The sequence below is a fragment of the Bos indicus x Bos taurus genome, chromosome 12 (genome assembly GCF_003369695.1).
Source record: "Bos indicus x Bos taurus breed Angus x Brahman F1 hybrid chromosome 12, Bos_hybrid_MaternalHap_v2.0, whole genome shotgun sequence".
Classification (NCBI taxonomy): domain Eukaryota; kingdom Metazoa; phylum Chordata; class Mammalia; order Artiodactyla; family Bovidae; genus Bos; species Bos indicus x Bos taurus.
In genome coordinates this window covers 77,675,392-77,701,516 of record NC_040087.1, presented here as the reverse complement: position 1 = coordinate 77,701,516, position 26,125 = coordinate 77,675,392, and the positions used below count along the sequence as shown (strand labels likewise).

At 42.0% G+C, this 26,125-nt stretch overlaps 1 protein-coding gene and 1 pseudogene across 1 annotated transcript in view; both read right to left on the bottom strand.

The window, feature by feature from the left end:
- Positions 1–26,125, bottom strand: part of ITGBL1 (integrin subunit beta like 1) — a 235,631-nt gene that overhangs the window by 20,486 nt on the left and 189,020 nt on the right. Inside the window, 1 exon segment of the mRNA XM_027557924.1 lies at positions 10,216–10,332. Coding sequence (XP_027413725.1) covers positions 10,216–10,332 — 117 coding nt within the window.
- On the bottom strand, positions 4,591–4,709 carry LOC113902605 (annotated as a pseudogene).

Genomic DNA, 26,125 nt, shown 5'->3' with positions numbered 1-26,125 from the left:
CTATACTCCCAATGCCCTCTGTGAAGAAAGCGTTCTTTTTTTCAATAAATGGAGACAACAAGACAAAAAAAACATAGTCTCCTCCACGCATCTGACTGCTCAAACCAGAAACTTGTGAGTCACCCCACAAGTCACCCTGCCCCTCACTCATGTCTTTCAATCATGAATATCCATAAACAGGAATTTTACTCCCGGTGGGGTGGGGGGCACTCTTGTCAGGTTCAACTAAACATTTAGATCGACAATTGACACTGGTCTCCTTGGAGGTATGTGGGATGGGACAGGAACCACATCCTGTCAGCTTTCCTCTCCATGGGCATCCTTACAGCACTTCATGAGGATAACAGCTTTATACTGCGGTCTGGGGATAACCTTTACTTCAGGTTAATGCAGTTCAGATGCCTGGAGATGAACTCCACATTGCACAGATATTGAGGCTTCTCTGGCTTAGAAGTCTTATGCCCCATAGGAGCCCAAAATCTCTTCCAATGATTCCTTAAGCACAGCTTCCAGGAAATTCTCAAGAGACATGCCTATTGGCTGAGACACAACACTCACAGAAAAGCATGGCCTTCCCATAAGACTTTCACAGTTCATTCTTAATCCCTCCCAATCTAGTTGAAATTTATCAGCCATAGGTCACATTGCCATGAGCCACGTGGCCTGGTTGGCATCCACCATACTCATCTGTTTCTGGGGAGCTGGAGGAGGGGTCTAACAGAGGGCCGAGTCCCCTGCAGTGAGTCGAAGGTTTCAGGAGCCTGTCGTCATGTTGTCTCTAGTATGTTATCCAATACATCACAGGTTTTCCATCCTTACTGTCCTAAATCTAGCTAACCTGCCTGCATCTCTCACCAGGACTCATCTCCTAAAATCACATTTACCCAGCAACCCTACACACACACACTCCTCCCAGCAATCCAGACCTCGCCTGGCAGCCAGGGGTACTTGGTAAACAGAGTGATTGTGCTATTGTCTTGTTTAAACGCTTCTATGGTTTCCGATCAGTCTTTCAGTGAGAGTGAAAGTCACTCAGTCGTGTCTGACTCTGTGACCCCATGGACTATACAGTCCATGGAATTCTCCAGGCCAGAATACTGGAGTGGGTAGCCTTTCCCTTCTCCATGGGGGTCTTCCCAACCAGGGGATCGAACCCAGGTCTCCCACATTACAGGCGGATTCTCTACCAGCTAAGCCACAGTAAAGGCTTTCAAATCAAGAACGTGTTTACAAAATCTATCATATTCTGTCCTCTTTGCTATCTTATCATCTATCACACAGAGCTTCTCTTTGGTTCTCAAAAATTCCTTGACCATGTCATCCTCTCTTTCTGCCATATGCCTGAGCACACTTTGTTCTGTGACTCCTGGGTCAATCCACCTCCCCTCATCCGGCTAAATATTATGACCTGATTACCAAATGTGGTGGTCACGATGTTTAGCTGATTAATACATTTCAAGCACATATTAGTTCCCCTCTCTGGTGGCTCAGACTGTAAAGAATCTGCCTGCAACACAGGAGACCCGAGTTAAATCTCTGGGTTGGGAAGATCCCTGGGAAGGGAATGGCTACCCACTCCAGTATTCTTGCCTAGAGAATTCCGTGGACAGAGGAGGCTGGCAGGCTACATACAGTCCATGGGGTCGCAAAGAGTCAGACATGACTGAGCAACTAACACGCACACACAAGCACATATTAGGCATCGTATAGTTTTGACCAGATATTAAGACATTCGCGAAGGTGTCTGTAGCCTCCAGTCTATGCCAAATCCCCTATCATGTATCTTTTCATTGAATTAGTGCTTCTCCTTTCAGACCATCCGCCTCACTGTCCTTTCTTTGTCAATGCCATCCTTCAAGTGTGACCATCAACTCTAATAGATTCATCATGAAATCCCCAGTGCTGGCTAACAGTGGGGGCTCAACAATATTTCCTGAATTAAAGAAAAAATAAATGATTACGTCAGTTTCAACCATGCAGAATATGGAGGAATTTCCATATTGGAAATAAGTAATTTGAATTTGAAGAGTATGAAGCCAGGAGGGAACGATGCTAAGAAATCATCTTGGGAGACACTGACCTTAAGAGAAAACAGGAAGAAGCTGAGGTTATGCAAGGGCAGCAAACAGTCAGCAGAAAAGACATCCAAACGCAATTTATAGGGAAATGCTAAGATTTATTGGCAGGCTCTGAGAGCTTCCCCCAGTGGCTGATAAAGAATCTGCCTGCCAAGCAGGAGATGTGGGTTCGATTCCTGGGTTGGGAAGATCCCCTGGAGAAGGGAATGGCAACTCACTCCAGTATTCTTGCCTGGGAAATCCCATGGACACAGGAGCCTGGAAGGCTACCGTCATGGGGTCACAAAAGAATTGGACATTACTTAGCAACTGAACAAAACCAACAGCTTCCTTCTGCCTCTGAGAGATAAGATAAAGTGATTACCAGAGAAGAGAGAGAAGAAACGGGGTAAGGTGCTTCTGAGGCCCAGGGAGAAGACCATGTCAAGAGGAATCGAAAGCAGAGTAACCACGACCCTATGCTAAAAAGTGGCCACACAGAATGAGAACTGCATGGCACCTCAGATTTGGGCAACTGGGAACTATGAATAATCCCAGAGAGTCAGTTAGGCAGAATAGTGGGAGACAGAGCAAGTTTCCATGGGTTAAAGATTAAATCAAGATGGGACTTCCCTGGTGGTCCAGTGGTTAAGAATCCACCAGGCTACGCAGGGGACACAGGTTCGATCCCGGGTCGGGGAACTAAGATCCCATGTGCCATGGAATAACCGAGCCTGCGGGTTACAACTACCAAAGCCTGAGCACTCTGGAGAGCGGGCGCCACAACGAGGGGACCTGTGTGCCTCCAGGAAAGACCCCACACTTCACAACCAAGTCCTGCTGCAGCCAAATGAATGAATATACATTTTTAAAAGTAAACTAAGTGTTCTGCTTAAAAGTCAGTTTCAAACAAAAATGTTTAAAAAAAAAAAAAAAAAAGACTGAACCAAGAGGAATGCAACCAGACAGGTCAGAGGTAAAGGTGTCTAGGAGAAATTACAGGCATGCTTGTGTCTGAGAGGCAGTGACGCTCATTACATGAACAAGTATGCAATGAGTATTTGCTGACTTAATTATGTGCTATATACATGATGGGATAATATGAAATAAGATAATCTTTTCTTATGATAATGGGGATTTTCAGGAATACAGAAACTGGCGATGCATGTGGTGGTTCGAACCTTAAGGGCCAGTGTCATCTTATTTGTGTTACTTCACGCTTGCAAACCCATGAGATGCTTCCCTCTAGGTACCCTGCTGAGTAAGAGCCACTAAAAACACTCCTGAGATGCATGTGGCCACTTTGATTTGGTAGCTTAATGTCAAGTGTGAGGATAAAGATGGCTTTATGCAAAGAAAAAAGCAGACAGTTATCATTCTGAATAAACTGTTATAAAACAGAATTAATAAGCAAACATGAGTTCTGGTCTATGTCCCATAGTTTACAGTAATCCACAGCATAAACTCCACCTGAACTGGCTCTTTCATCTTTTATATGTGTATATAACACTAATGATGGGCTTCCCAGGTGGCGCTCGTGGTAAAGAATCAGGCTGCCAATGCAGGAGACATAAGAGATGTGGGTTCGTCCCTGGGCTGGGAAGATCCCCAGAGAAGGGCATGGCAACCCACTCTAGTGTTCTTGCCTAGAGAATGTCATGGACAGAGGAGCCTGGTGGGCTTCAGTCCATAGGGTCGAAAAGAGTCAGACACGACGGAGGTGACTTGGCACACACACAACACTAATGGCAGTAATATCTATATCTACTTGTGACACATGTGCTGGATACGACCCTGAGTGCTTTATATGCATTAACTCATTCACTCTCACAATAACCCTCCAAGAGACATATAATCATCTTTTATAAGTAAGAGAAATGGGATACGTAAATTGCCTCAGGTTATATTGGGAATAAGTGGCTGGCCAAGGTTGGAACCAAGAGAGCCTCATGTCTGTAGACTTAACTGATGTTATAATTTGCCATTTATATTTCTAAACAGCAAATTACATTTACATAAATGTTTGTGAAGGGAACTTGTGGTCTCCTTATCAATGGGTCTAGTATGCCATATATTTTAATACTGGAAATTACTGTATGTTCAAACTTGTTAATTAGCAGCATGTCCCTTGTAATTTCTTTCCAGAGAACAGCAGAGAAAAAAAATGAAATTCAAGGGACTTCCCTGGTGTTCCAGTGGTTAAGACTCCATGCTTCTAAGCAGGGGGACATGGGTTCGATCCCTGGTCAGGGAACTAAGATCCCACATGCTGCCAGGTACAGCCAAATAAATAAATTAATAATTAAATTCAAGATTATAATAGTCAGTGTTACTCATTCAGTTGTGTCTGACTTTTTGCGGTCCCATGGACTATAGGCTGCCAGGCTTCTCTGTCCATGGGATTCTCCAGGCAAGAATACTGGAGTGGGTTGCCATTTCCTTCTCCAGGGGATCTTCCCAACCCAGGGATAGAACCCAGGTCTCCTGCATTGCAGGCAGATTCTTTACCATCTGAGCCACCAGGGAAGCCCAAAGCCTACAGCACTTGATATTCCCAGGCAGGCTCCCATCCAAGTCCTAATCAGGCCCAACCCTGCTTAGCTTCCAAGATCAGACGAGATCAGGTGTGTTCAGGGTGGTATTGCCATCGCTGAGCTACCAAGGAACCCCTATAACAGTCAAGGCTCAAACAATTCCTTCCACAACTGTCTTAAAGAAATCATAATTTGAGGCCAAGTGCAAAACTCACATGGGAAGTGATGTTTCCAGTGAGAATATGAATTACACTTGATCCTCATTATTTGAAGATTCATATTTGAGAACTTGCCTACTCCCTAAAATTTATTTGTATTCCTGAAAATCAACACTCAAAAAGCTTTCCAGGGCATTTGAGAACACAGGGCAAATGGTGAAAAATGGAGGTGTGCAAGGTTCACACTCCCAGCGAAGGTCAAAGAAGGTCACGTTCTGCCTTCTTGGCTCAGTTCTTACACTGAAGACCAGTATGCTTTTCCCAGTATAGGAGGTGCTAGACTCTTCGCATTTTTGCACCTTCCATTGGTGATCTTGATGTTTTTGATGGCTTCCAAGTACAGTGCTGAAGTGCTAGCCAGTGTTCCTAAGTGCAAAAAGGCTGTGAGGTCCTACCTTAGGGAGAAACCTGTGAGCCAAAGCATCTTCGTTCAGGCATGAGTTACAGGGCTGCTGGCCATGAGCTCCATGTCAGTGAATCAACTACATGTGACCCAGTATGTCTTCACATAGAAACACACATGAAAAAGGTTATGTACTGATTGGTTTTTGAAAATGCCAGGAGCAGAGGTGGGATCCTAGCTAGCCCCATATTTCCCTCAAGAGTCAGTATTTGCCAACTCCCTGTGCATGGCACCTTTATAAACCATGTGTGTGTTAGCTGCTCAGTCATGTCTGACTCTTTGCGATCCCCTGGACTGTAGCCACCAGCCTCCTCTATGGAATTCTCCAGGCAAGCATACTGGAGTGGGTTGCCATTCCCTTCTCTAGGGAATCTTCACAACCCAGGCATCGAACCTGGGTCTCCATTGCAGGCAGATCCTTTACCATCTAAGCCACTATGGAAGCCCCTTTATAGACCATAGCCACCAGGAATACCAAGACTAGACTTATCTTGTTGGGGAACACTTCCAGAGCATCAGTGTGGACTGGAAATGATGTGCAGCATTTCTAGCTAGAAGTCACTATGGATACACATGAGCTGACCGCTGATGCGGACATCTCCCCCTCTCCTGGAACTCACCTCCTCCAAGCAGTAGGATTGAGCCACCATCATAGTGAAGATTCACAAGTGAACGAAAAGGAAAGCAAAACCACTACCCACTGGAATGTGTACAGATGTGTGCACTGGCTCCAGTGCAAAATCTGTGCCAGAATGTAAGGATTCATGCTGTCACCTGGGGTGCAGAGCTCGGAGAAAGCAGGAGAAGGTAAGTGAAATTGAGCATCGTTATCCACAGACACCTTTTAAATTAACGGTATCATCCTAACCCCAATTCTCTCAAGGACGTTATTCGAATATCAAAGTGAAATTTAAGAACAACCACACGGGGACTTCCCTGGCGGTCCAGTGGTCAAGAATCCACCTTCCAATGTGGGCGACATGGGTTTGATCCCTGGTTCGGGAACTAATATCTCACATGTCGTGAGGCAACTAAGCCTCCAGGTCACAACTACGGAGCCTGCATGCTCTGGAGCCCACGTGCTATAACTAGAAAGCCCGTGCGCCACAGCTAAGGCCTGATATAGCCAAATAAATAAATATTTTTTTAAAAAAGAACAACAACATAAAATATTTTCAAGGGAAATTTCCAAGGTGTGTTTCCTTTACATACTTGAAAAGTGTTCTGAGATCCTTTGGTCAGTAAAACATGAAATTAAATGCACAGGTGATTTTGCAGAGCGGGTTGCTATCATTTAAGAAAAAGCACTGATAGAATCCATCCAGTTATACAGGTCAAAGATGCTATGCTTATCTGATTAGTGTGTGTCAGGTGCTAGCAGACACACCCAGTGGTATAGAATCCGCCTGCCAATGTAGGAGATGTCAGGGACTCGGGTTTGATCCCTGGGATGGGAAGATCCCCTGGAGGAGGAAATGGCAACCCATTCCAGTATTTTTGCCTGAAAACTCCCATGGACAGAGGAGCCTGGCGGGCTACAGGCCATGGGGTCGCAAAAGAGTGGGACATGACTGAACGAGTACACACGCGGCAGGGCACACAGAGGTAGCAGCAGCGTTTTCCCCAACCCTGAAACACATTCATCCTCGGGTAATTACGTTCCGATATCATCTATATTGGGGAAGATCGACCACCTAGGAAGTAATCTCTAAGTATGAGAGGAAGGATCTTGAAAATCATAGCCAAGGTTCTACCAGGAGAATAAAGATTATTAATAGATCAACACATCTCCAGCTACTGCCTAATCTACTGTGCTTCATCCTGCATACAACCAGAGAGAGGGTGGATTGGATGATCAGCAACATGTAGACCATGTCAAAGAATGAGAATCTGCACTTCAGAAAGGACAGACCACCTGGCAGGAGAGTTGGGGGCCCTTCTGCGGGGGTGTCCCAGCAGCACCATCCTTCTTGTTAAGATGACTTTCACTCAGCACCCCCTGAGGTTCTCTGCCCAGAGGTTTACTCCAGCCACCGAAGCCTGCTCTGATCAGGTACCTATGGGACAAGCTGGATGTGGCCTGGGAATTAACGCCTCCTAGAAGCAATCCTCAACCCATGACTGATGATAGAATTGTGTGCTTTACTCGGACCTCTAGAGTTTCCTCCTCTGAACTGGGATTAAGCTCCAATTGACCGAAGCAGTAATTGGGTTGATAGCATGGTCTTCATTGGCTGCCCTCTCCATTGTCACGTCTTCCCACTTTCCTACCGGTAACTCATTTCCTTTTCCAATAATCTCTCATGCTCACACATGCTCAGTCATGTCTAACTCTTTGTGACCCCATGGACTGCAGCCTGCCAGGCTCTTCTGTTCCTTGGATTTTCCTGGCAAGAATACTGGAGCAGGTTGCTATTTCTTCCTCCAGGGGATCTTCCCAACCCAGTGATGGAACCCATATCTCCTGTGCCTCCTGCATTGGCAGGCAGATTCTTTACCACTCAGCCACCTGGGAATCCCCTTCCAATAGATGACTTGCATTCAAATCTTAATCTCAGATTCTGACTTCTCATCGTTTCTTTTACAAAAATTCTAGTCTCTAGGGCAATTACATTTCTGATTGTATAGCCTCAAGTCATTGATGTTTAGTTTGTACATTTACGGGTTTGGCTAATGGGAGTCAGTACACCCCACCCCACCCCCAGGGCACAGACAACTCTGGGTAGATGGACCAAGTGGAGACACGGAGAGTCAAAAATTAAAAAGCTATCACTGTGAGATGTTTTCTCATTTACCTAGTAAACATTTGATCTCATCTAACAAGAAGATATATAGATTCGTTTTATCTTGATTTCCTCCCGAAAGCTGGAGAGAAAGAGAGATTCACTGGGGGGAGGGGGATTCATTATTTTATGGGTATGCACATGAACAGGTCTGTACTATATCAGGTACTTAATGACAACAATAAAAGGGACTATAGTCTGTTTAGATATTTCTGATGACTACTAGAAGTAAAGGGAAAATCTAAACTAAATATTGACATAAAGTACACACAGTTGTATGTCACTCTCGGGAAAACTGTGGTTTAGCGAGAGATCTGTGAACTAAACTCCACAGCTCCTACCGTGGGTCTGGCACTTTGCAGAGATGGGACATTAACGCCTCAAACCTCACTCACTTTTCCGTTTGTGAGACTAGGGTAGGAGGAACAATCTCTGAGGATGGCTGTCATGGGAACCGGGAGAGAAAACACCCGGCCCAACAGTTATTAAAAAGGGCCTTTTCCCTTGGTTCACAGAAAAAGGAAAGAGGAAAATACTTTTGGTGAAATTCCAAGTGTTTTATAGTTGGTTAGAGAGAGAGTTGCTAGACAGCCATACGTGGTGGTCAGAGAGATGACAGAGATGGATGGTCAGCTCTCCTCACTTATATGTGCCTGTGGGGGCTTTCCCCCCAATAACAATACCCAATTCATTATGGTAATTATCAATCTAATCACACTAGGACCACAGCCTTGTCTAATTCAATGAAACTAAGCCATGCCCGTGGGGCCACCCAAGATGGGCGGGTCATGGTGGAGAGGTCTGACAGAATGTGGTCCACTGGAGAAGGGAATGGCAAACCACTTCAGGGTTCTTGCCTTGAGAACCCCATGAACAGTATGAAAAGGCAAAATGACAGGATACTGAAAGAGGACTCATTGGAAAAGACTCTGATGCTGGGAGGGATTGGGGGCAGGAGGAGAAGAGGACAATAGAGGATGAGAGGCTGGATGACATCACTGACTCGATGGACGTGAGTCTGAGTGAACTCCGGGAGTTGGTGTTGGACAAGGAGGCCTGGCGTGCTGTAATTCATGGGGTCACAAAGAGTCAGATACGACTGAGCGACTGAACTGAACTGAACTGAATTATCTTAAAGAGATAGAATTATATTCTGTTTGTGTGATTCTAGGTTCGGTTCACCTCAATTGTCCTAGAAACCTGGGAGGGGCCATAATCAGCACGCACCTTCTACAATATGGATCTTTGCAAGACTGAAATGGAACCATGCTGACCCTCATCCCCTCCCCTGGATGAAGCTCATGTGGACACTGCAACATTCTATCCCTGTGACTCTCCTTTTTGCAGTATTACCTTTGTAATGACCCCCTATCTGCCTCATTCTTCCTCTATGTTGCTTATTCCTGGTGGCTCAGACGGTAAGAAATCTGCCTGCAATGCAGGAGACGCAAGTTTGATCCCTGGGTCAGAAGATCTCCTGGAGAAGGGAATGACAACCCACTGCAGTATTCTTGCCTGGAGAATCCCATGGACAGAGGAGTCCATGGGGTTGCGAAGAGCTGGACATGACTGAGCAACTAACAGTAACAAGCTTGTGTCTGGGTCTCAGATTCACTATGAAAACAGAGCGTGTATCTCTTGTTACTGTGTAATTAACTTGGAGTGTATTTTACTTTTTTTCTTTTTTTTTTTCTTTTTTCAAGTCTCAGGTGATTCTTCCCGGATCAATTTTTATCAGTAGAGGAATAAAAGCTGGAAACTGCTTGGTTGAAGCAAACCGTTTCCGTCTTCAGAGAATCTGGTTTAGTGTCTGTCTTCTTTTACTGATAGGATGCTGTGTCCTTTCACGTACATACACACGGAATAAATTCAGAGTACGAGGTCATTACCAACCCAGTTGTATATGACTAATTGTATAGGTCTAATTGTGTATGTATATGCATATATGTATATGCTAATTGTGGAGAAGGAAATGCCAACCCACTCAGTGTTCTTGCCTGGAGAATCCCACGGACAGAGGAGCCTGGTGGGCTACAGTCCATGGGGTCGCACGAGTCGGACACGACTGAGCGACTAAACCACCATCACCACTACCATATGCTAACTGTATATGGCTTTTTGTATATCTTCTTTTTAACAGAATTTTTTTTTTAAAGGAGAAGCAGAATAAGAAAAGCAGATAACGCAGGTTGCAGGCAGAGAGCTGTGAGAATTGCTCACCTCCACAGACCACGCCATCCAAGTCTTCACAGCGACGATCGTCACATTCACATGTCTTGCCATACACCTTGCTGTCTCCCGGCGGGTAGCAAGTGCACTTGCCACATTCACACTTACCTGCAAAACACACAGGGAAAACACGCTCATTAGGAGACTCACAGAATCAGGAAGACTTTTCAGGAAAACAAGCACCTGATTAGACCAGACCTCCTGGATCGGTATCTAGTCTTTGTCTGCTAACAATTCAGCAAATACCTTCTCCTACATCCCTAAGCTCAAGCTGAAAGTCAAGCATAAATGCCTAGGAGGTTGAGCTGGAGCTGAAGCGACAACTCCTGGCTCGTAGGTGACTCCTGTTTTCTACTTTCCATGTTCTGTTTCATTCCTTTTTGAAGACTCATTCAGTGATGAAACTCCCTGGATGTTTCATATTCCACTATGAGGAGACCATTTAACATAACTGAATCAACTTTATTTATTCTGACACAATTTGAACTAATATGGTCATTAAAAATATTTTAATTCTGTCTGCCACATAAGCAAAAAAAAATTCTCATGGATACATTTCAACATGATATTTTAGTGCTGATTTGGTGTGAGTTTTTGAGTTCACAGAATTCATCTTAACATGGGACGTGGGTGAGAGTTCATGTCCTAAATATCCTTATTAACCTTGACTTAAAGTTTAAAAGTAGAAACTTGTTTTGGAATTGAGTTTGGTTCACAGTTTGGGAATTTCTTAATTATTTTCCTTATGACTTTCATCATTATTTCCTGAGCTATAACTATGCCTCAAACACTATAATTTCTTCAACTCCATCCTTTTGTGTTCATGATACCACACATGCACTAACATTATGACTATCATTTTACTAAACAGGAGATGGAGACATATTGAGGCCAAGTAACTTTCTCTGCTGAACCAGCTCTCAAGGGATAGATTCCAAATTTATATCTATTCCCATCATGCTTAAAGTTTGCCTCTAAACATTCGGCCATATTGTGTCTTAATATATCATCACGGAGCTCCAGGAGGCTGTATGAGAAAGCACAGTTCTTTTTTTCTGAGGAATTGGGACTGGTTTGCCAGAAATTCAGCCGAGTGACTACTCCAAGACATCTGTTAGCTCCCTGTCATTATCCCAACCATCATAATTACACACCCACTGAAATGATCATAAGATACTTCAGGGCTGACCCTGCAATGCTGTTAGTCATTCTGTTACTGCATTTGTGTCATGCTAAAGAAATTCTGAGCTGGGATACGATAGGAAAAAGAAAAATTAGTATTTAGAGTCGTATCACTTCAGCGCTGTAATTAAAGATAGTCTAACACAGTGATTCATAATCTTTTCTGGCAGAAGTGTCAGGGTCATGGTCCCTTTGAGAATCTGATGAAAGATACAGCAATAGATAGTGCTCTTCTGGCCTCCCTTCAACCCGTCTTTCTACTTGGAGGCAGAGCTGAGTTCAGCAGGAGACAGAGCCCTCCCCCTCCCGCAATGATACCCCTCTTCCAGGGGACTGGTGGACCGAGCAGGGACACACCAGACACCCTTGGCCAGGGCTTGGATTCTTGAGGGTGAGAGCAAGGCACGGGGACTGTGGCAGAGTGGCAAGTGTGACAGCACAGCCATGAGCCTCCAGGGGCGTGGAGGCTGACGCTCCAAAGTGACAGCTGGTTCGTGGCAGTGCCTTGCTTCCCTGGCTTGTTGTGTGAGCGAGCTGTCCACTCTGAGCCTAAGCCCTTGGAATAAAATATTTTTTCATCTCAGTGAATGAAGTTGGTGACCTTTATTAGCAATCAAGAACTCTAACTGGTAGACCCCGGATCTGTCCCTGGAAAAATACATACCAGCATGCATTTATTTTTTTGTAAAATGTCATAAGGATCCATGAGTCTCTACAATTTATTTAAGAGACGAGGAAACTCAAGTACACTGAGGTTAAATGACTTGCCGAAGGTTAGCAAAGTAGACATTAGCCATGTAGCCGTGTTGGTGTTAGAACCCAGATTTTCTGAGCTGTGCATAATATTGCCTGCTCTGCATGAACACACTGGCCCTCTCATGGGTAGATGCGTGAATGACAACTATGATCCAGGCTGTGGACAGAGGCAAACTACATACAGCAGCAGTGAGCGTAGTTGACGAGTCCACAGCAGACAGACGTGGGAAACACCAGTCACACCATTCCTGAGACATAAGCCACTCCCGGTTACCAGGGCAACATCAGTTCTTAAGTTTGAGGGTACATGTGTTTATGGTGACCATTTAATTAACATTTTGAGGCATATAATAAGTTTCCTGACTACGTATTACTGGTTTCTTTGACAACCATGAACACACTACTGGCATATGTGTTTATTTTATTTTTCACTTGAGGAAGAATTAATTAATTTACTCAATATCTATTACTTAGTCATAGTTCAAAAGATTGAACACAAATATCTATCAGATCCAGACTCATTAATAAAATTATGGTATATAAACAAAACAGAATATTATAGCATGTGAGGTTTTAAAAACTTTTTTTGGTTGCTCCTCACAACATGTGGGATTTTAGTTCCCCACCCAGGGATTGAACCTCAGCCCTTGGCAGTGAGAGCTCGGAGTCCTAACCGTGGAACCATCAGGGAACTCCCCATAGGGCTTTAAATTTCTACACTTCACTGGCCGTATATTCTACAACTTTCTCTATAAAATTCAACCTAGTGTTCACTAGCCTATTTAAATTTAATCTCTCCATAAACCCTCCCTTGTCCTCCCTGATTAGTTTAGTCACCTGTCAGAATGCAGTGTTCTATCTAATCCCACAGTACTTAGTCCACACCATTAGTAGATCACTAAATGCAAGCTTTTTACTAAATACATGCCTGAGCCCTACTCTAAGTAGTGATCTCTTTGTTTCAGGCTGTGGGTGGATTCATGCACTGACAGACTTTATTTTCTTGGGCTCCAAAATCACTGTAGATGGTGACTACAACCACGAAATTAGAAGATACCTGCTTCTTGGAAGAAAAGCTATAACCAGTCTAGACAGCATATTAAAAAGCAGAGACATCACTTTGCTGAATAAAGTCTGCATAGTCAAAGCTATGGTTTTTCCAGGAGTCATGTACAGACATTGGAGTTGGACCATAAAGAAGGCTGAAAGCTGAAGAATTGATGCTTCAAATTGTGGTGCTGGAGAAAACTGTTGAGAGTCCCTTGGACAGCAAGAAGATCAAAGCTGTCAATCCTAAAGGAAATCAACTCTGAATATTGGAAGGACTGATGCTGCAGCTGACTCTCCAGTACTCTGGCCACTTGATGCGAAGAGCAGACTCCTTAGAAAAGACCCTGTTGCTGGGAAAGATTGAAGGTGGAAGGAGAAGGGGATGACAAAGGATGAGATAGTCGGGTGGCATCACTCACTCAACGGAAATGAGTTTGAGCAAACGCTGGAAGACGGTGAAGGACAGGGAAGCCTGCCTGCTGGAGTCCATGGGGTCGAGGAGAGTCAGACACGACTAAGCAACTGAACTGAACTGTAGGTGGGATCTGTAACTGTATAATATCTGTGATAGATATTAGTATTTACATATTTAATTTAAAAACATGTTGAGAAGCTGTAATTTCAATAACTCACATAAAATCCATTTCTTTCTATTTCTCCAAAAAAAAAATTAACTATATTTTCTGATCCAGAATGAGATGGTTTAAGAAGAGCAACATCATCAAAGGCACCTGCCAGCTTGGGAGCAGCAGTTACACTCTCTACAACCTTATTTTCTTCTACTTTTTAAAACGGCAAAACCACACTTGCATACAGGCTCAACAGTGGGAGAGTAATTAGGGGCTCACATAAAACAGAAAAGAGATTAGCACTTCACTAACACAGTCGTCCTTCGCCTAAAATAATAGGTTTACCATAGCAACCTGATTGCACCAGGAAAAGCTCCTGCCAAATGCATCTGAAGTTCCCTTGAAATTTCCACAAGGAGGAATTAAACACTCGAGAACTATAATATTCTGTACCATTTCATCTAAGTACAAATATTTCGTGTGTGAGAATAAAGTCATCTTCCATCAGACAAATTTAAAGGGAACAGGCACCTTCACCTACTGCTTCAAAGTGAGCAGAAGGATGTCTTATAATTCAAGCCACACTGACACTACTTCAGCTAGTCAAGGAAGAGATGCTGGTGACTTTTTAAAAACGAGGATAAATGTCAATCCTTCCTTTCATGTTTTCTTAGTATACAAGGATTGAAGTAATCAATCACAGACCTTTGGGCTGAAGGTAAAGAATCTGCTTCCCAATGCAGGAGACTCAAGAGTTGAGGGTTCGATCCCTGGGTCGGGAAGATCACACAGAGGAGAAAATGGCAAGCCGCTCCAGTATTCTTGTCTGGGAAGTTCCATGGACAGAGGAGTCTGGCGGGCTATAGTCCATGGGGGTCTCAAAGAGTTGGACACAACTTAGTGACTGAGCATGCACGCAAGGCATTTGAACAAATGGCGCACTTATATCATTTTCTGTTGTCTGTCTAAAATTGAAATTGCGATATGGCAGCAGCAGAGCTCACTTTTCTGTAGAGCTTTCCCAAGGTCTTGCGGAGAATATGACAGAGGAAGTCTATTAGACCTCGAAGTAAGATGATCTCATTATTTCACCCTTAAGATTAGTTTCTATAATGACTAACATTACCCAACTCACTTATTTCTAACAAAAATTTTCTAAAGTAGGTAGCCATTATCACACTCACTTACCAGTATAACTCAGAAACTAAGCAATAGTTTTAAGGTTAAACAACAACAGAGAATGAATGGGTTTGGAAATGTGGAGCTTATGTAATTAATCAATGTGGTCAATCCCAAATGAGGCAATATAAAGGAGAAAAGAAATCTCCATCTTCCTAGCTGGTAAATCTATTGGCCAGATAGTGGGTGGCACCTTGCTTCACAAAGTTTAGGGATTCTGCAAACAAAAATCAGCCATAAAAAGAAAGAAAAACTCACTCAGTTATAATGAGGTTGGATGAACCTAGAGTCTGTCATACGGAGTGAAGTAAATTAGAAAGGGAAAAACAAATATCACATATTAACACATACATACGGAATCTAGAAAAATGCTACTGATGAACCCATTTGCAGGACAGGAATAGTGACACAGATGTACAGAATAGACTTGTGGACACAAGGTAGGGAAGGAGAGGGTGGGACGAGTTGAGAGAGTAGTGTTGCTGTTCATACACTACCATGTGTAAAACAGTTGGCTCGTGGGAAGCTGCCGGAGAAGGCGACGGCACCCCACTCCAGTACTCTTGCCTGGAAAATCCATGGACGGAGGAGCCTGGTAGGCTGCAGTCCATGGGGTCGCTAAGAGTTGGACACGACTGAGCGACTTCACTTTCACTTTTCACTTTCCTGTATTGGAGAAGGACATGGCAACCCACTCCAGTGTTCTTGCCTGGAGAATCCCAGGGACGGGGGAGCCTGGTGGGCTGCTGTCTATGGGGTCGCGCAGAGTCGGACACGACTGAAGCAACTTAGCAGCAGCAGCAGCAGTGGGAAGCTGCTGTATAACTCAGGGAGCTCAGCCTGGTGCTTTGTGATGACCTGGGGAGGTGGGGGGACGGGATGGTGCGTGGCAGGTTCAAGAGGGAGGGGATATATGTATACTTATAGCTGATTCCTGTTGTTGTATAGCAGAAACCAATACAATATTGTAAAGTAATCATCCTCCAATTAAAAATTATAAAAAAAAATCCTATTACATCCAGGCATATACTTGTTTGGTACTGAATTAATGACTCCATTCTAGGTCCTAAGCACAAGCAATTGTAATTCACCAGGAAATACTCTATGAGATAAATGTCAAAGGATAGACAAAGGCAACAAATGCTATTTACCAGTGGAAGAGCTGATACAATCAGAGAAACATTTCTATAGGAAGTTTCTCGAAGATAAACTATATTTGGGCAAAGAGGGAAAACGTGGAATCAAATCCTCATCACTTTAAAATTCTTGCTTGGTTTTGTCACTTTAAAAAATTCAAAAGTGTGAGTGAATATATCACTTCCTTCATAGTTCAAGAGTGCTAATTAAATTGATTTGAAACAAGTGTGGACTCTCTTTCCATACCAGAGATAATTAGAAAATTTATTTTACAAATTGAATAATGAAATCCATGTAACAATAAATAATACATTTCTATCAATGAGCTAACCTTTTACAGTGAAGAAAAAATAAACTATAAAGCAATATTTTCTACTTATTTCTTAATTATTCTTTATTTCTGAATCTGCCAATATTAATTTTTCCAAATGATGAAACATTAGAAAGAACATTGAGTATATACGTAAGAGTATCCATATATGAAGATATATGTGTACATGTACATTTAAATTTGAAGCTATTGTTAATACCATGTAAGCAACTTTTCCTCAAACTGTTCTTGCAAAAAAAAACAAAGACAGTTTGTACTATTCTTAAGTCTTCTAACATCAAAAGTATATTAAAATAAAAATATTTTAAATTAAAAAATATACAAGTAAAATCCTAAACATAATTTATCTATGTAACTAAATGTTTCGTAAAAAATAAAGCCCTATCGATAATTAGGTGTACTTTTAGCCATACATTTTACATTCACTTTTGGAAAACATATTCAGGTCTTAAGACATTTTTTCCTCAATAAAGCAGTGTCAAAAATATGCAGAGCCTGGGAATTACACAGCCAAAAATGTCAGAAACTCAATAATCTTAGAATTTAAGGATATAGCAAACTTGCTTTAACTTTGCCATTTTATACCACAGTTGACATAATCAGAATTAATAGGCAAGAGGTACAGGGAAACAGTTTCATATACTGTAATAAATAATATTACACACATCAGAGTAGTTCACTCTGATGGAACGTACTGCCATGGTAAGGAGTAAGCTTTCATCACTAAAGGAACTGAAGTCAATAAGGCAGTCTCTGATAAAAGTTAAGAATTTGTGCTCTGGGTTCAGAAAGACCTAAGATAGAATTTAATATCTATCACTTACACATTCTATAATCTTAGGAAATAAATAAACTTTTCATTTAAAATTTACTAAATTGGGAATACCTACTTAATTAGGCAATCCCTTGGAGGAGGAAATGGCAACCCACTTCAGCACTCTTGCCTGAAAAATCCCATGGAAGAAGCCTGATGGGCTACCGTGTCCATGGGGTCGCAAAGAATCAGAACACAACTCAGCGACTGAGCATGAATGCACTTAATAAATAACTTTAAAGGGACAAAAACAGAAATATATATTTTTTAAAATATTGCCCTTTGGATTTTCTAAGCACCACTGTGATATTTGCTTGTGGTACAGTGTTTAAACTTAAAAAAAAAAAAAAAAAAAAGTATAACCTATAGAGTAAAAGTGAAGCCAAGTGAAGTGAAGTCGCTAGTCTTGTCTGACTCTTTGCAACCCCATGGACTATAGCCTGCCAGGCTCCTCCGTCCATGGAATTTTCCAGGCAAGAATACTGGAATGGGTTGCCATTTCCTTCTCCAGGGGATCTTCCCAACCCAGCAATCAAACCCATGTCTCCCACATTGTAGTCAGATGCTTTTACCATCTGAGCCACCAGGGAAGTCCCCACAAATAGAATCACATAATTATCAATATGGGCTTCCTTGGCGACTCAGTGGTAAAAAAATTTGCCTGCAATGCAGGAGACAAGGGTTTGATCCCTGGGTTGAGAAGATCCCCTGGAGAAGGAAATGGCAACCTACTCAGTATTCTTGCCTGGGATATCCTGTGGACAGAGAACCCTTGCAGGCCTTAGTCCATGGGGTCTGAAAGAGTCAGACAAGACTTAGTCACTAAACAACAGCAATTATCAATATAATTTTATATAATGGGAAGTAATATATCATTTTCACAGCTAATCCATTTTTCTGTTATATGAATGTCCACTTCCTTTTTTATTTTTACCAAAACATATTTCAGATAACTTATGGTTTCTAGACTAAATATGCTAATTCTTTAAAAGGTATTTTATTCTGATGTTATTTTTCAACAAACTCCTATGACACCTGAAAGTCCTATTTCCATTTTTTCTTTAGCCCCAGAAACAATTTTTAACTAGCAAGAAGTTTAATATATGAGATTAAGTCAAAGCCTCCTAAGGCAGCCTGGACTTAAGTGGCCAAGATTCTAGAGAAAATGGAACCATAGGGTAGTGAGTTCTCCTTGATACACAAATAATCCCCTTCATACATTTGTCAAGCCTGAACTTTTTAGGGCAAGAGGATAAAGCATTAAGCAGGAAGCAACATCTAAAAGAGGAATAAACTAGATGGAGATTTTGGCTTTTTCATCTGGCTGGCAAGGTAGTACTTGGAACTCAGGGACCTTTGAGAAGGAGGGCATTGATGAACAGAACATAAACATTCCAGGTTTTCACTTTAGAAGTCATGCTAATACCTGATTGGATTGAAGTTATCTGCCTTTGTACATATGTCTTCCAGACAAAAAGTAAATTATCTCTTCAAGGAAGATGACATCATTCACAAAATTTTACCAATTTTATTAAACGATATTCATACTCAATGGCAAAAGAACAGGTGTTTCAAGAGACAGGACAGAATGACTATTTCAATACGATGTAATACTGAGCAGAGAACATCAATATTTCCATGGCTAATCTTGTTCAGTCGCCAAGTCGTCTCTGACTCTACTCGACCCCATGGACTACAGCATGCCAGGCTTCCCTGTCCTGCACCATCTCCTGGAGTTCAAGTTTACTGTGCAGAAAGGCAAATGACTAATCTTAGCTACCTAGAAAAACTGAACAAGGACCAAGCAGATGAGGCATTCCCTGTTTCTTGGACACTACCTGATAAGAGCAAACATTTCATAAGGATATTGACTTTGATAAGAATATTCAATATTCTCTGATAAGATAAAGAATATTCTTTGATAAGAATATTAAAAGTAGCATAGAGATGGAGGAAGAAAGAGAAATATGCTTCCAAATAAGGGGAAGAGAAAAAGAAGGATGATGTTGCAAGAGAAAGAACTCTCAAACACATGCGATTAGCTGCTTGTACTGGTAATGGAAAAACTGTCAGAAAATAAAGGTATTTGAAACGCAAGTCCTTCATGCAAGCCTTCTGTGGGGTCACACAGAGTCAGACACGACTGAAGTGACTTAGCAGCAGCAGCATGCAAGCCTTTGTATCTCCCTGACTACAGGAAAATATCCCCTGGAGAAGGGAATGACTACCCACTCCAGTGTTCTTGCTTGGAGAATTCCATGGACAGAAGAACCTGGCAGGCTACAGTCCATGGAGTTGCAAAGAGTTGGACAAGACTGAGCGACTAACACTTTCATACATAGGTTAAATAGTCGTTTGTTTGGAATAAAACCTAATTTTACCCTGGGTCCCTTCATGTTATGAGTTAAACTCTGCTTATGTGTCTCTTACTCAAGTCTTGGATAAAATCAAAGTGAATACAAACTAATAAAAAACAAATCACATGGAATTGCTAATTGTCAAAAACATTTGTGCCACTGTTTGAAAAGCAATGTATTCTTTGAAGGAACAGGAAATTGCAATATCAGTTCTTCAGGGAGATGACTTCTGCTCTCAGCTAATCTAGCCAAAGAGGAAGGCTAGTCAATCAATCCTAGCAATAATAGTCAACATCGCTGCTGCAAAAGCTATTCAGCCAATGAAATTAGGTAATAAAAGAAAACAAAGAAAGGATAAGAGATTAGATGCTTGAAACAATGATGAAGTTTGCATCGCACAAAAAGCAGTATCAGAGGAATCCTGATTAATCAGGACTTCCCTGGTGGCTCAGACAGTAAAGCGTCTTGCTTACAATGCGGGAGACCTGGGTTCGATCCCTGGGTCAGGAAGATCCTCTGAAGAAGGAAATGGCAACCCACTCCTGTGCTCTTGCCTGGAAAATCCCATGGACAGAGGAGCATGGTGGGCCTCAGTCCACTGGGTCCCAAAGAGTCAGACACGACTGAGCGACTTCACTTTCACTTTTCACTTTTGAGATATCTTTGGCTTAAATACATCTGATTGCCTGAGAGTCCAAAGGATTGACTGCTTGGCCATGAAAGTGAAAGTGAAGTCGCTCAGTCATGTCCAACTCTTTGGGATCCAGTGGACTGTAGCCCACCATGCTCCTCTGTCCATGGGATTTTCCAGGCAAGAGTACTGGAGTAGGTTGCCATTTCCTTCTCCAGAGGATCTTCCTGATCCAGGGATCGAACCCAGGTCTCCTGCATTGCAAGCAAGATGCTTTACCATATGAGCCACCAGGGAAGTCCATGATGTATTATGTAATGAGAACTTGCACTAATTCCACTGGGGATTTTAATTCATATATTTATTTTCTTTTTTTGGCTAGGAAATGATAAATGCTTTATGGAAAGTATAATTAATAAACATTCTAAATGCATTCTCTTCCAAATATAAGTTTCTTGTTTATCCCCTACTTATTTTTGTGTGTGTGTGTGTGTGTGTGTGTGTGAGATGTGATTTTAAATCAGTTCTTATTAATTTTCACTTTTTGAATTAGTGTTACAAAAGATATATTACAATGAAGTACATAGTATGTGGGCGTTAGCTTCTGGTAATAAAAAGAATAGAATATACTGGACTTACAATGCTTATTCCATAGCTGTGCTTATGGGAAGTCATGTAATTCTTCAAGAAACTCAAAACCAAAACTGTGAGCTGGAATAAGAGCAATTAGCATCAGCTCATATGAAAGAGGTCCTGAGGGTCAAAGCCCACAGCAGCACTTCAAGCAACAAAGCAGAGAAGGTGAGTCTGGGATTCCTTGAGTAAACTGGAAAGAAAGCTAAAGAGATCCAAGATCAGTCATTTCCTTGGGAGAATCTAACACAAGACCTTGATGAAGACAAGTATCCTGAAATTAGGCTTCAAAATGTTCCAGAGCTTAGAATAAACCATGTATAAGGCTTCCCTGTTGACTCAATCTGCCTGCAATGAGGGAAACCCAGGTTCGATCCCTGGGTCAGGAAGATCCCCTGGAGGAGGGCAGGGCAACCCACTCCAGTATTCTTACCTGGAAAAACCCCACGGATGGAGGAGTCTGGTGGGCTACAATCTATGGGGTCACAGAAAGCCGGACATGACCGAGCAATTAACACACACACACAAGCTCCCAACTGAAGACCAACAAATGTATACATAAACCACCATCAGTGACAGTCAGTAAAGATAGTAGTTTTTACTGGACAAGATGGAGCGACTAGGCACACATGGACTGGATATTGTCTAAATACCTGTCTTGCCATCTTTTCTTAAATATATTTGCTACAGAATGGTTCCAAATAAGAAAAGGAGTACGTCAAGGCTGTATATTGTCACCCTGCTTATTTAACTTCTATGCAGAGTACATCATGAGAAACGCTGGGCTGGAGGAAGCACAAGCTGGAATCAAGATTGCTGGGAGAAATATCAATAACCTCAGATATGCAGATGACACCACCCTTATGGCAGAAAGTGAAGAGGAACTAAAAAGCCTCTTGATGAAAGTGAAAGAGGAGAGTGAAAAAGTTGGCTTAAAGCTCAACATTCAGAAAACGAAGATCATGGCATCTGGTCCCATCACTTCATGGCAAATAGATGGGAAACAGTGGAATCAGTGGCTGACTTTATTTTTCTAGGCTCCAAAATCACTGCAGATGGTGACTACAGCCATGATATTAAAAGATGCTTACTCATTGGAAGGAAAGTTATGACCAACCTAGATAGCATATTTAAAAGCAGAGACATTACTTTGTCAACAAAGGTCCATCTAGTCAAGGCTATGGTTTGTCCAGTGGTCATGTATGGATGTGAGAGTTGGACTATAAAGAAAGCTGAGCACAAAAGAATTGATGCTTTTGAACTGTGATGTTGGAGAAGATTCTTGAGGGTCCCTTGGACTGCAAGGAGATCCAACCAGTCCATCTTAAAGGAGATCAGTCTTGGGTGTTCATTGGAAGGACTGATTTTGAAGCTGAAACTCCAATACTTTGGCCACCTGATGTGAAGAGCTGACTCATTTGAAAAGACCCTGATGCTGGGAAAGATTGAGGGCAGGAGGATAAGGGGACAACAGAGGATGAGATGGTTGGATGGCATCACCGACTTAATGGACATGGGTTTGTGTGGACTCCAGGAGTTGGTGGTGATGGACAGGGAGTCCTGGCGTGCTGCAGTTCATGGGATCGCAAAGAGTCGGACACAACTGAGCAACTGAACTGAACTGAACCCTGATGTTTGTTACGTGATAATACCAATAACCAGGTCATTTACACATCTGTTTCTATAGTCTGTTGTGGTCTTCTTGGTCCTATTTGTTATTTCTCTGACTGTCAGAAATTGTGTAGGAAAAGAGTACAGGGTCTCTGGATTACAGTCCCTTAACCAGAAATAAGTCACTTATTTTTTTTTTCTTTTGCTGCACAGCACATGGGATCTTATTTCCTGGACCAGGAACCCCTGCCCTGTGCACTGGGAGCACAGAGTCTTAACCACTGGACCACCAGGGAAGTCCTGGACTTCTTACAAGCAGAGAGAGCAGTGACTCTCATCCTGGGGAAATCGTGCTCCCCAGGGGCATTTGGTAATGTCCGGAGATATTTTTGAGTGTAATGATGGGTTGCAGGCTTCCCTGGTGTCTAGTAACAAACAGAAACACTGCTGAACACCCTACAAAGCAGAGGACAGCCCCACAACAAAGAATTAGCTAGCTGAAAATATTAATTGTGCTGCTATTGAGAAACTCTAAGACAGGTGAGGGAAGATCACCTTAATTCAAATAAAGAAGAGCTCAGCTGAGGCTGAGTTGCATTTATTCCTTGTTTTCCTCTCCCCTTCTCAAGAGGTCCAAATACAGAGGCCTCTGCACTCACACACACACACACACACACACACACATACATGTGCACATATGCATGCTCACATGAAAATCAGCTCACCCAAGTTTACACTTCCTCCTTTAAGACTGACCACTGTCCCATCCTCTAGGAAGTGGTCTGCCACTTGTCCAGCCCCCATGCACAACCACCACTGAAGGCTCGATTAGGTATCACTATGATGTTGAAAATAGAACCTTGGCAGTACTCCAGCCTGATACTCATGGATACTGATCGATCTATATAGATACTGATGGATCTAAAATGTGCTCCATGATGCTGAAGTCTGTTTGATACCTTTTAATCTAGGCTTCTCATTTGCATCTTGTATTCAGTGTTTATGCAAGACATTAAAACTTCATACCATGACCTAAGACATGCACTTACTATATTTTTTAATGTATATCCCCATAACCCCTGTTAAAAATCACGTTCCTAATTGCAAGTAGATCTTAAAATATTACATACACGGACACACACACATGCATGAAAATACTAAGTGCCTTTTGCATTTAAAACTATGATTGGGCTGATTTAAATGTGTTATTTTCAAAGTAATTCATGACCATAAATCAACACAGGATCAATGTAAATAAAAATAAAGTACATACATATAAGGCAGTAAATTCCCCATTACACTCAGCTCCAGGGACAATTACTGTTAACTTTGTAGTGAATTCTAGCCTTTTATCTACACCTATTTCTACCTACATGAGTAAACAAGGCAATATAATTTCATCTCAAATTGTAACATAAATATTCTAGCTAAGAGCACTTTGAAAGGATTCACTTTAATTAAGATCATTCTTCCAGTAGCCTTTCTCATGACCTAACCTGTAGCTGCATTTCATCCCACACTATGCTCTTATATTTTTTAAAGAGCAGATATATCTGGTACCAGCCAAAACCTCTGCTGCACACATTCGAGCTGTGCCTGCTGTCAGAATTTCAGGTGTAGATTAATTTACTTAAAGCCCGACTAATTGGCCATTCACTCTGGGTGGAGACAGAATGCTAATTTATTCACCTAAATCAGTAAGTAGGCCATCTCTGGAAGAAGAAATTCATCTTTTTACACTACTTTTTTGAAACTGTTCATGAACTCTTACAAATGAGCTTCTTTATCATGAGTGCCAGCCACGAGATAAGAAGGGACAGGAAACTCAGGAAAGTCTTTCCTTTGCTCCCTCCATTCAGGATTACTCTAGTGCAGATTAATCAACAGAGAACCGTTCGTTCTCTGCTTCATCATCTGTAGAGACGATCATTAATATTCCACCATGTAGACAGCATTCTAGGTGCTAATACGGAACTTAGAGGGAGAGTGTCTAAAACCTAAATCAAACAGATGAGACTATTAAGATTGATGGTCCCAAGGAAGAAAACGTTACCCTCCAATACGAATTCCAATTTCCACAGAATGAAAACTGACCTCAACATATTTTGTAAGTATAAAGAAAACCACTATTGTGCTTTGGGCAGGTTTAGCTAATAGGTAAGAGGAGTCATACAAAATAAAGTAAGTCAAGATGAAAGAAAGTGGCCCATAGTAACATGCAAAATGGGGATAAGAATGCATCACAAGATGCATTTTTTAAAGTTTTATATTAATGTGTGATGGGCAGGTGAGGAGGAAGTTAAAATTATATCATTGGGGTTTGCAATTTGGTGTATGTGTTAGATTAGACCATTTACCATGATTAGCATATCATCAGAGAGGTGGCATGTTTAAGACTTAAAATAATGAATTACAAGAAATGTTCAAAGAAATAATTTATTTAAACAGTAAATGATAAATTTTATGCAAGCTGAATTAAAACCAAAGTACACTGGGCTAAGCATAACTTTAAAGCTCACTGAACTTAAATGCTAACAATTACATTTGTTTTCAAATCTTAAACCCTCACACACCATATCAGCTTCATTATGTTTAAGGCTAAGTCAAGGTACTTTCCTTTCTGCCTTTGGAGTAGTTTTCTATCAGAAGCAATACTGGGAACACAGTTTAATCAACTTAATCAACACTATTTGAGCAACAGAGGACCCTGAATATATATCTAAGATGTATTTTATTGACCAAAAAATTGGCAGGTAGAGATGCCAGTTCGATCCCTGCATCGGGAAGATCCTTGGAGAAGGAAATGGCAACCCACTCCAGTATTCCTGCCTGGGGAATCCCATGGACAGAGCAGTATGGTGGGTTAACATCCATGGGGTCACAAAAGAGTGAGGCAGAACTTAATGACTAAACAATGACAATAACGATACATGGAGCTTCAAAAAAAACAAAAAACAAAAAAACAATTAAACTACTCCCTAGAAACATATTTAATAAGGATGCCTTTTAGTAATCCAGAAAGAAAAGGGAAGTATAGCCAACTATTACAAACAAGTTAAAATGTGAGTGCATTTTGAAAACAGAGTAGTATGTTGATGACATAAGTTCCTCTGTGAATATACATCATATTATCTGGATATTAAGGCTTCCAGTTGCTTCTCTGAAGGGCAATTATCAATGGCAGCAATCAATGGGGAAAGGTATGCCCAGTGTTACAAGAACTGCCAACAACCAGTCAGCTCATGCACCTGAACATGACATGTCAGTGGGAGGTTGTAACAGAGAAGCAAATGAATTTTAGAGGTAATAGTGGATGTTTGCTTTAAATGCAGGCAGAGATAAGACTGATAGATTCAGTTCAGTTCAGTTCAGTCGCTCAGTCATGTCTCACTCTTTGCAACCCCATGAATTGCAGCATGCCAGGCCACCCTGTCCATCACCAACTCCCTGAGTTTACCCAAACTCATGTCCATTGAGTCGGTGATGCCATCCAGCCATCTCATCCTCTGTCATCCCCTTCTCCTCCTGCCCCCAATCCCTCCCAGCATCAGGGTCTTTTCCAATGAGTCAACCCTTCACATGAGGTGGCCAAAGTATTGGACTTTCAGCTTCAGCGTCAGTCCTTCCAATGAACACCCAGGACTGGTCTCC